Source organism: Suricata suricatta, chromosome 12 (assembly GCF_006229205.1).
Source record: "Suricata suricatta isolate VVHF042 chromosome 12, meerkat_22Aug2017_6uvM2_HiC, whole genome shotgun sequence".
Classification (NCBI taxonomy): domain Eukaryota; kingdom Metazoa; phylum Chordata; class Mammalia; order Carnivora; family Herpestidae; genus Suricata; species Suricata suricatta.
This window is the reverse complement of record NC_043711.1, coordinates 90,525,411-90,536,441: the sequence shown is the minus strand read 5'-3', so window position 1 is coordinate 90,536,441 and position 11,031 is coordinate 90,525,411. Positions and strand designations below refer to the sequence as shown.

The window sequence follows — 11,031 nt, the reverse complement described above, 5'->3', positions numbered from 1 at the left end:
CTGCCATGGAGCTGGCTGGAGCCTCTGGCTCGGCCACAGGAGGTGCAGAAGGCCGGATTCAGCCAGGCTCAAACTGGTACGACTGCATGTGACCAGGTGGGGGTCACCTGAGGGACAAGACCCCATATGCAAATTCAGCAGGACAGGGGTGTATCAGAGTCAGACTAACTCCCAGTCCTTTTCAGAGGACAGGGCCCCAGGCAAGAGGATCTGTCTTCAAGTCTCCCTTGGGAACCAGAGGCACTGCAGCAGAGTGTAGAGGTGGGTCTGTCTCAGATGCCCATCCTGTGGTGAACTGAAACCTCAGCCCCCAGGGATGGCCACATGCCAAATCCCATGAACCCTACTGCTGACCCTCCAGTCTAGACCTTCAGACCCGGCACACACCCCTCTTCAATCCCCAGCTTCCAGCCAAGTGCCAGTCATTCCACTGCACCGCGATCAGGGTGGACCACAGCCCAAGCTCCAACTGCTGCCATGACCTTTCCAAGTTAAGGCTACTGTGGCCAGGAGGTTCTGTCCAGCTGCCCGTCACTTCTTTACTGGTCTCACTTGGGGGTTGGGCTCATGGCAGGCCAGGTCAGCCCTCCATGCCAAAGGCCAAGCAGGATCCTAATTACCCTCCCCTCCAACAGTCAAGAATCCTCAGAGCTGGGGCGCCTGGGTGGCGGTTAAGCATCCGGCTTCAGCTCAGGTCATGATCTCATGGTCAGTGAGCCCACGTCGGGCTCTGTGCTGACAGCTAGCTCAGAGCCTGGAGCCTGCTTCCGATTCTGTGTCTCCCTCTCTCTCTGACCCTCCCATCCTCTCACTGTCTCTCTCTGTCTCTCAACAATTTAAAAGAAAAAAAAAAATCCTCAGAGCTTTGAGGTGCCCCCAGATGAAACTGTGAAACTGCCCTCAAGACTTGGGCCCCTTGGGGGAAGAGTATCCCTGTGAAGACAAGGCAATGCTCTGAGGATGAGGACTCAGGTCTCCACATCCCTCAAGGCCCCAACAACAGTCACCAGGGAACCAGTGACTGGGAAACCACAAGCAGGGTCCAGGAGAAAGATGGAATTGACAACAGCATAAGGAAAAAGGCAATTTTATTCTTTCAAGAAAATGTACTAACAGGTTGAGGGAATGAGCACACTGGCCACGTCCCCTGTCCTAAGTAGGGGTCTGAGATGAGACCAGGGCTTGGGAGAAGCTACTGGGACTCCCTGTGGCACTGGGGAGAGGACCAGGCAGGCCCAGGGGTGGGACTTTGTTCTGTTAGCACCAGGAACCGCCCGAAACCACAGCTGGACTAGGAGACAGGGCAGTGGGGGCCCTGCTCTGCCTCCACCTGAGCAGTCTGGGGAGGGGCTGGTGGCAGAAGGCTCCCTACAGGTGGTCATCTGAGTGGGATTCTCAAATTCACAGACCAACCTTGGTCCCCCCCAGCCCCCTGTAAACATAAGAATGAGCACCAAGCCCCTCAGGACAAGATGAGGGTCCGAGATGTGTGGCTGGGTTTCAAGCGGCCCAAAAGCTGCCGGGCTTTTTCCTGCATGAAGAGCTGGTCCCTGGTCCCCCCGCAGGCCACGGTCTTCCAGGCGCTGGTCATCTGGGAGGAGGCAAGTGAGTTACCATCCAGGCAGGCACAGCATGCTCTCAGTGAATGCTGTGAGCCTGGCCAGAGGGGTGGGGGACATTTCTATGACCCTCCTCCCTTTTGAAGCCACAAGTATTCTTGTGCTCCCTCCACCTTCCTGGTGGCCCTGGAGAAGTTGGTCCTGTCTCTGCGCTTCCTCAGATGTTAAGCAAGGAGGCTGGACACGGCAACACGGCTGTGCCCCAGGCTGTGGGTGCCGGCCTCCTTACGAGGCAAAGCTATAGCCAAGCGAGAGATTCATACTGAGGTGCGAGCAGCCAGGGCAGCCCCTGCCTTCGAGGACAGACAGGTGGTAAGTAACTAAATACAGAGACAACGACCTGGTTACGAGTGAGACCACACCATACAAGGGCTCGGGGCGGGGGAGATCCCCAGCACATGGGTTCCCTGAGGGTGTGACATCCACACACGTTAATCACCCAAACAGAGCCTCAGAAGGACACTGAGGCAGAGGAGACAGTCTGCAAAGTCCCCAAGGGTAACACCACACTGGTGGCCAGCACTCACCGGGGCAGGTGTTGGAAAGTGGCTTCGGGACTTCTGGGCCACCATGTGCTTCTCGGGCTTAGCCTGCAGGAAGCCCTCATTGAGTAGGCTGTTTTCCTCTTTGATGCCTGGCACAGAGAGGCTGGAGGAGCTTGATAGGACATTTGTCGGCTGAAATCAAAACCAAGCCAAAGACTCACCCTTCTGCCACAAGTATGTGGGAAGGGAGAAAACCAGTCCTAGCCCAGCAGCACCACCTCTGGACTGTTGGACCCTGGGCAGGACATTAACTTCTCTAAGGCACAGAGTCCTCTTCCAGACGGGGACTTCTCTGTTAAGTGCCTTTGTCTCATGACCCTCGCCACACCTATCGCTGCCTCACTCTGGGCAACTCACCCCACTGTCAGCGGAGGGATCAACAGCGTGGTGAGCTTTCTGGGGACAGGCTCTGCATTGGCAACAGCCCCTTCCTGAGCTCAGCCTGGGAACTGGAGAGCACCCATCCCAGGGCTGATGTGCCCCAACCACCAGGCTGTGCCGTAAGGCCCACCACTGGCCTTCTGCACATCGCCCCCATGAGTAGAATATAATGGAAGGTGCTAAGGACCCAGATCCATGGTTTTCAAACATGTTCTAGCAATGCAACTCTTGCCAAATAAACCTTTCTGTGAAAGACACATGCAGAGCTATCTTGACTAAAGCTGTGGGTGGGTGCCCAGCCCGGCCTTCTGCATCAACCCCTCATTGCTGAGTCTGACATCCAGAAGCCTGGTCTGGGAACCACCAAGCCACTTCACCGCCAGGGTTCCCTCACAGCTAAAGGGTTCCAAAGGCAGAGGGCCTCCAGGGAGACTCCATCCTCCGTGGGGCAGAGGCGCCCTCTGCAGCTCTGGGCAGGGGAGCAGCCTTCTCTCTCAGACCCCTTACCAAGGACAGCACCTTGGGCAGCGTGGACATCACCAGCTTCACATCCTCATCCACGATGTCAAGAGCCAGGGACTTGCGGACCTTCTTGATGGGGCTCCGCCGCAGCTGGGGGTGGGGAGGAGGGAGACAGTTAGGGCAGACATATGGGATTCCTCCTGAGTCACCACCAGCACCTTGGGGACACCTGCCCCATCTGCCCTGATCACAGACCCTGATGCAGTGGGGCCTTCAAGCCAGGCCCCTGGCTGAAGAGTGGGGCGGCGTGTGGGGTGTGCAGGTGCACTGGGAGACCCATCACAGATTCAGCACCTAGGGCAGACCATCCTGCCAGATGCAAGCAGAGGAAGCAAGGACACACATGCCTCCATCCAGAAACCTGCTCCTCATCCCTAGATGGACCACACATAGCTCCCAAGCCTCTACCACACTAAACACACCCCTAAATAGGCCTGGGGGGGAATCATTCAAGTTACACCTCAAATACCCACCCGCAAACAAGGAATACAGACATGTAAAACGCGAGGGACACAGGCTTGTTACAGGAATGCCCCAGCCCACACGTGCACCTCCAATAAGCAGGTCAGGGGTCAGCTCCAGTATCAGGGAGGAGCTCTGGAACTCACTCACTCCCTAACCCACAGTGTGCCCTAAATAGGTGTTGCCATGGCTCAGAACCACCATCTGACATTGAAAGCTCAAGTTCTCTGAACTATACACCCAAGAGCCCCTGCCCAGTGGGCCCCTCCCAGACTGACTACCCACCTTCCAGACACACCTCTCTGGCACATTCCCATATTCCCACCTCTCCCAGAAGAAAGCATCTACAAAAAGGGGGGAACACGGAATCCATCTGCTTTCAGGAAATCCACACACATGGTGGAGCAGGGGTGTGGCTTCTGGGCTGGCCCGGACAGCCCCTGCCCTGCACTCTGTACCCAGGTGTCCCTGCCAGCTCTCTACCTCACCTGAACCAAATATCCCCCACCTGGCTCCCACAGCCCAGATGTGTAGCCGACTCCTTCTAAGGATTTCCCTTGGAATCCTCTTTGTGTTCCTTTCTACTCCCTTAATGCCATGTATTGAGATGGTCATGGTGTTTGTCTAGTGTCTGCCTCCACCCCCCTGAGCTCCAGGAGGGAGTGACCACTTCTGGGTCTACATCACTATTCTGTTTACTGCACCAAGCCCAGAGCCCACTTTAGAAGTGTCGGAACACAATGCCACAGGAGTAAGGGGCTAGTTCAGGGAGGGTCCCGAGAACCAGGGCCTCACCCTGGTCAGTTTCATAACCACTCCGGGGAACAAACGGTATGGGCTGCAGCTCTACCTTCCCAGTATCCTACTTTTACTAGCTGTCCCCAGACTCCCCCCAACCCCACGCACTCTCCCCACCTCCCCATGGCCCCACCTTCCTCGGCCTGAGCTGCCCAGGCTGGCAGTAAGGGCACCTCTCACCCCACTGGCCACTTACCCCAGTCTTTCTCTTCTGCTTCTCAGGCCTCACCTCATCCTCAATGATGAGCTCGATGCCGGCCTCAGAGCGTAGCACCTCCTTCAAGTCCTCCTCCAGGTGTGGAGTCTGGGGCTGGGGGCGGGACAGGACAGCCCATGTGAGCTTCCACACCCAGACTCTAGGACATAGCACCCAGTCACACCCTGGCTGTCCTAGGCAATGCAAGGAGGCCCAGGCCTACTGGCCTCACACTCATTCATGACCATTAACTGTCCTGACTTGGACAAACAGACGTTAACCTCAACTCACTGAGGACCATCACGAGCCCGAAGTGTACCCACACATCACCACAGTGACCCTCACACAACCCAGTCCAACAGCTGCCATCTTCCACAAGGTAGATATGGGAGACTCAGAAATCAAGTGCCTGGCCCAAGTCACACGGCTAGGGAGTTAGAACCTGGACACGCTCAAGTCCAAACTCCTTCACCCCTTTGTTCCACACTAATGGGGATTCTTGGTTCCATCTCCCTTTTTTGGACCTATGGGGTTCAGGAGACCGCTCTGGCCTCAGGCAGTAGCGAGGAAGAAAAGAGCAGCTCACGCAGGGGATGGCAACCCTGACAAGTCATTCTAAAAGCCCCTATGAGCTTTAATTTTGGTTGCCAAGGCCAGATGTGCCATCAAGCCAGTCTGGAGAGCAGGACAATGTCTCTGTCTGGAAACTATATCCCCACCTGAATTAGAGAGGGCAGTGCTAACTAGTGCCTCACTGGGCCCATTAATTCCATCAGCACCATCCCGGAGCTGAGGGGACCACGGCACGAGAATCCCACACAGTGGGGGTTGGGGGCACACCACAGACCCTGTTCACAAGCTAAATGCTTTTCTACAACCTTTCTCTCACCTTCCATTCATTTCTAGAACACCTGCCTCTTGTTTCAGAAAGCCCACAGTGCCACCGTGGAAAGCATAAGCATCCCACTGGGAAGAGTGGGGAGAAAGGCAGTTTGTCCACGGCCAGGAAGGTGCCTCCCTGGCCCCTCATGCCCGCCCACAAGTGGCTTGCCCGTGTTTTATAAAGAACCGGCAGTTAGTCAAAGGTTTCAGTGTGAGGAGCCTCAGCACGCGAGCCCGTCCCACATTCCAGCACCTGCCCATCTTCTCCCCAGCACTGACGATGCACTGTGAGTACCGAGTTACTCGTCAGTGTTTGATGATGTCCCCACCCCCAACACTGAGCTTCACTAAGGTGCTACTGCGTCTCCAGCACCGGCCAGTGCCCACTCAGCATGTTGTAGGTGCTCCGGAAATGTCTGATGAATTGGTAAGCAACTCAGCCTCAGACCTCCCATTTATAAATCAGGGTATCTGCAACCTCTGAGAGGTTGGGAGAGTCCAGTGAGATCTCAGAGGGGAAGAGCTCTGTGAGCTGTACATGGCTGCTGGACCCAAGCAGCCCCACTGTGCACACCCTGCTGGCTGCACCACATACCAGGGGCTTTAGTGGTCCATACTTCTCCAGGGCATTCTTGAATGGGGTCGGCGTGTGAGGCGTGTTGTCCATGGAGTACTTCTGATCTGGGGTTACAAACCTGCCAGGGCCAGAGAAGAAGGCTTAGCGACCGGGTAGGGGACAGACACCAGCCAGTCCGCCACAGGCTGCCCATCACTCCCACTGTCCCTCCAGCTGACCTTTGGTCTCAGCAGCAGAGAGGAAGCCCCCGGGCACATGGTCTCTTCCCATGGCACTCGCCCACCACCTTTCCACCCGAGGGTCTTCATCAGGGGCTTAGAGGAAGGGCCAGCCTCAGAAACAGGAAAGAATAGGACATAGTCTAAGAGGGCCCTGGAGCCCCAGCCAGGCGGAAGAACGGTTGAGACTGTTGCTCTGACATTAGCCGATAAATGAGGACTTTTCATAAACAAGGCAAGCGTGTAGCCACACTGCAGGCCCAGTGACAGAAGGTCAGGGGAGCGAGGTAATAATCCAGGAAGACCAAGTCCCTTCCCCAAGCCCTCTCCAGAGCGTGTGCCCCAGAGAGCATGTGGCAGCAGCATTATTAAAGGAAGACAAGTGATACGAGATGGTGAAGCCAACGCACGTGCTTAGTGTATCCTCTTCCCAAGTCGCCTCAAAATGATCACCGTGGAGACACAAATGGGGAGAGAAAGCTTTAGCAGACTGAAACCTGGTCCACAAGCAGAAATACTAAAAATCTCCTATCAGCCCTGACCCCAGCAGTGTGCAACTTCTACCAATGATAGAGAAGCCTGCTGGGGAGGGCCCAGAAGAGGCCCCTCCCAGGCCCACACCAGGCTGCAGGCACAGGCCCACCAGCGAGCAAACTCCAGCTCTCCACCTGCACGAGGCTGTGACCCCAGTCAGCTAGAGGTCCCGCCACAGCAGACTCCCAGGCCTTGCTGGGGCCGCCAGAGCACGGCAGAAACATCCGGGTAGTCAGGAACTCAGGAGCAGAGGTCGTGGACACCGCTGCTGGGGCCGGCGCACTGGCCACCTCCCCCAGCCTGCTGGCCATTCCATGGGGAGATAAAAGGACACAAAGACACCCTGCCGGCCAGCCTGCCCAATAAGGGTGAGGGAGGACAGTAAGTGATCGTCAAATATAAACATCTCACAGTTCAAACTGCAGTTCAGAGGGATGACTCCAAGCCTCTGTGGGACATGTAGTTTATGCAACAAATAGGAGAAAGCTCTAGAACCTCTCCAATTCAGTGTCAGCAAGAACTGTGTTAGAACACCAAGGAAGACCGACTCAAAAAGGAAAAACAGTACTACTTGAGATGAAAACAATTCTCCTGTGAGCTGGAGGCCGCAGCAGGTGGGAGACCACAGGGGCAAACTGGTGAATCAGAAGGCAGTCCCAGGTGGCTCAGGACAATGACCAGGAACGTGAGGGTGGACAGAGACACAGCAAGCAACCAATAAGACTGTGTGGGAAGGAGGCCCTGAAGGTGGAAGGAAAAGGAGACCTACAGAGAAACAATTTAAAAAGAAAAAAAAGAAAAACCCACATTTTCTTAGCTCAAAGTTTGAGTCTTGAGTTTGAAAATCAGGGTGGAGAGGTGGCGGGAGTTAATAAAGACACAGCACACCTACATGCAGCCTGGCACATTTCAGGAATTGGCGAGCACGCACACACACACACACACACACACACACCAAAACCAAACCCAAACCCAAACCAAAGCCCTACAAGGATCCAGAGAGAAGGAAAAGATTTGCTACAAAGGAGTAAGAGCAGGTTGGGTGTCAGATTTCTCCGCAACATAAAGGTGGGCCTAAGAAAACGAAGCAGAGACCATGGTTTGGGGTCACAGCCTTCTCCCTCAAGACTTCTAGATTCAGCTCCTGTGGTGGAAAAACAGGAGACAGACAGCCCAGAGGGCACAGGCCTCATACCCTCCCTGCTCACAGCCTCCTCTCTGGAAGAGCTCAAAAAAAAGCACCCCATCCAACCCAGAAAATAACCACATTTTAAAAGTGGGGGAGGTTTGTACTTTATGAACCAGTAAGATCTGCACAACACGGCCCAGCCTCACTAACACACAGCCCTGGTGACCTGGTGGCCCCGGACTTCTCGCCTACCATTCTCTATACCAGATTCGCTCCAAACCTGTGGCCTTATTTCTGTTCTTTAAAACACAAAAGCCTGTTTCTGTCCTGGAGTCTTTGCATTTGCAGTTCAACCTGCCTGGAATTCCTCTCTCAAATTCTGCATGGCTCCCCCTCCCTAAAGGGCCATCTCTGACACCCTCCTAAGTCGGAAACCCCTCCCATTACTCTGTGCTCCCCAGGCCTGTATAATCCCCCGCACAGTTGTACCATATACTGAGCGTGTTTTGTTTATTTAAGAGCTGTCCTTTCCAATAAACCATAGCTTCTACGGGGGACAAAATGGGAAAGGTAAGATATATAAAAAATCAGTGGGCAAGGAAGCTAGTCAAATTTGGAATGAAGTCTGAACAAACCACTGCCTATTATGCCACCTTGCAGATGTCAAAAATAATTTCTGGAAGAGAAAAGAAGAAAACCAAATAGTCCTTTGTGATAAGAGAATCTGGATTTAAAGATGAAGTAGCAGATCTCCACTTCTGGCCCAAATGGGACATTGGGGCCAGATTTACTCTCCTGCCTGAAACAACAGAGCAACAACACAATGGATGACACAAAAGACTTCAAGACCCTCGGCACCAGAGGACAGACGACAGGGACACAAGAGACGGGAGACCATGAGGTCAGCTCCTGGGCAAAGCTCAGGGAGGGGAGCATACAGGGGGACTCCGGCAGGACCCTGAGTTGAAGAGGTGCACATGCACAACACAGCATCACCAGAAGGAAAACAGAGGGCTGCACGGGAGGGAACCCCAGATATCAGCAGATGGGCCTCCCTGAGTATTCCGTAGGGTGCTAATTAGTGCACACACATGAGACCACCTGAGAGCAGGCAGAATGATGAGAAAATATCAGAGGGAGGGGCGCCTGGGTGGCTCAGCTGGTTAAGCGTCCAACTCTTGATTTTGGCTCAAGTCATGTTCCCAGGGTTGTGGGATTGAGCCCCACACTGGGTTCAGCACTGGGCATGGAGCCTGCTTGGGATTCTCTCTGCCCTTCTCCAGCTCACACTCTTGCAAGCTCTCTCATAAAAACACAAACAAACAAACAACAAAACAGTACAGGCCAGATGACAGAACATCTTTAAAACTCAAAGGAAAAAATAATAAATAAAAATAAAACTCACAAGAAAAACCTGTCAGCCTAGAATTCTGTACCCAGCAAAACTATCTTTCAAACATTAAGGCAACTTTTCAGATACACAAACTTTGCAGATTCGCCAAACTGTGACCTTAAGAGATGACTTTCAGAGACAAGGAACATATTAACAGATGGAAATACAGATTTATAGAGGAATGAGGAGCAGTGGAAATGATTCTTTGTGTGGGGAGGAAATGAAACAGAAAAGCTAGACAGCAGCAGCAGGCTAGGAACCCGGATGAAAAGAAAAAGAAGAGAATGATCGATGCCTTTTATGGTACCAGCATATCCACTTAAAGGCTTAGATTTTTAAAAATTCTGGCTTGAACAAAGAAGCACTCAGCATGCAACTATAGGTTAAACTCTAGATCAGCTGCTGAGAGACTGATTTCTGACCAGGGGATTCATAAATCTTTCCTGACATTATGTATCATTACAAGGGCTAAAATTCCTGAGCTCATTCCTGAATTATATAGCTTCCTAAGGAAAAAAATCAGGCAATGGTTCTCCTACAGCAAAGGTAATAAGCAGAACCAGTTAAGCGACTGTTTCCACCTGGAATTCAGAATCAGGAGGACACCGTAAGTGCACTTCCGTGAAATCACTTCCATAAAAGCACACGGTTAAGCAACCTATACAGGTGAAACACTGAGCTTCCTAAGCTCCCAGCCTGACCTCCTCCTGCCTGGGCACCAGAGAGAGACGGAGAACCAGGCACTTCTGTCCTTCATGTAGGGCTGCTCAGGCACAGTGGATTTGCACGGGAAACCCAGACAAGATTAGGAGACTTTTTCACAGCTATTTGAATGCTAGTCTGGAGATTAGAAAACCATCAAATTAGAAAATGAAAACAAGGGACACCTGGGTGGCTGTCGGCTAAGTGTCCAACTTCGACTCGGGTCATGATCTCACAGTTCGTGGGTCTGAGCCTCGTGTCAGGCTCTGTGCTGACAGCTAGCTCAGAGCCTGGAGCCTGTCTTTGAATTGTGTCTCCGTCTCTCTCTGACCCTCCCCTGCTCACGTTATCTCTCTCTCTCTCTCAAAAATAAATAAAAACATTAAAATTTTTTTTAAAGAAAATGAAAATGAGGAAGAACAAAGGTGAAACACCAGGCTATCCCGACTAAAACGAAGAGGCATGGTAGCCAGAAGGAGGCTGCCTTCTTGAAACAGTTTCAGGAGTTTCTCTACACGAGATCCTGGTCCTGGCTTGGCGAGGGGGCAGGGCCCAAACCCCTGGGCCAGCAGGGGTGGGCAGGTACAGCACTCACGCAGTGTGCTTCTGGTGCAGGGGTGTCTTATCCCGGTGCAGGGGAGTGGTGACCACCACCTTCTGGCTGCATACCGGGGTGGACGTCAGTGAGGGGCTCTCCAGCTCCAGTGTGTCCTGTTTGTTCCAGAAGTTCAGAAACTGCCAGGGAAGAGGATGGAAACAAGATTAAGTGACAATCTGCAGGGGTGCGGTGAGACCGTGGACTCCCACCCCGTTCTCTGAAAGAGTGCTCCTCCTGACCTGGGAGCACTCCTCCATCAGGCACATGAGAATAAAAACCAAGATAGCTCAAAAGGACCCACCAGCTAGGATTGTGTAAACTCCTGGGATTGTCACTGCCCCCAGGCTTTGCTTTTACGATGCTGGAGGTCCCTTCCCCAATGCCTGTGCTCATAGCACTGATGACCATGCAGTCAGGATAAAAAAAAACTGACAGTCTGAGAATAGCTCCTTTTCAAAAGTAAGACTAGCTCTCA

At 53.1% G+C, this 11,031-nt stretch overlaps 1 protein-coding gene across 2 annotated transcripts in view; it reads right to left on the bottom strand.

Moving 5' to 3' along the window:
• Positions 1-1,071: 1,071 nt before the first annotated feature.
• Positions 1,072-11,031, bottom strand: part of MYBL2 (MYB proto-oncogene like 2) — a 32,727-nt gene continuing 22,767 nt past the window's right edge. The window contains exons 9-14 of one of the 2 annotated variants that reach the window (XM_029918510.1): positions 10,554-10,693; positions 6,001-6,100; positions 4,524-4,637; positions 3,053-3,157; positions 2,147-2,296; positions 1,072-1,591 (exon numbers count right to left, since the gene is read on the bottom strand). In XM_029918510.1, the coding sequence (XP_029774370.1) occupies positions 1,463-1,591; positions 2,147-2,296; positions 3,053-3,157; positions 4,524-4,637; positions 6,001-6,100; positions 10,554-10,693 (738 nt within the window). In that variant the 3' untranslated portion in view covers positions 1,072-1,462. The remainder of the gene's footprint in view (positions 1,592-2,146; positions 2,297-3,052; positions 3,158-4,523; positions 4,638-6,000; positions 6,101-10,553; positions 10,694-11,031) is intronic. The other variant, XM_029918511.1, reaches the window with a different exon arrangement.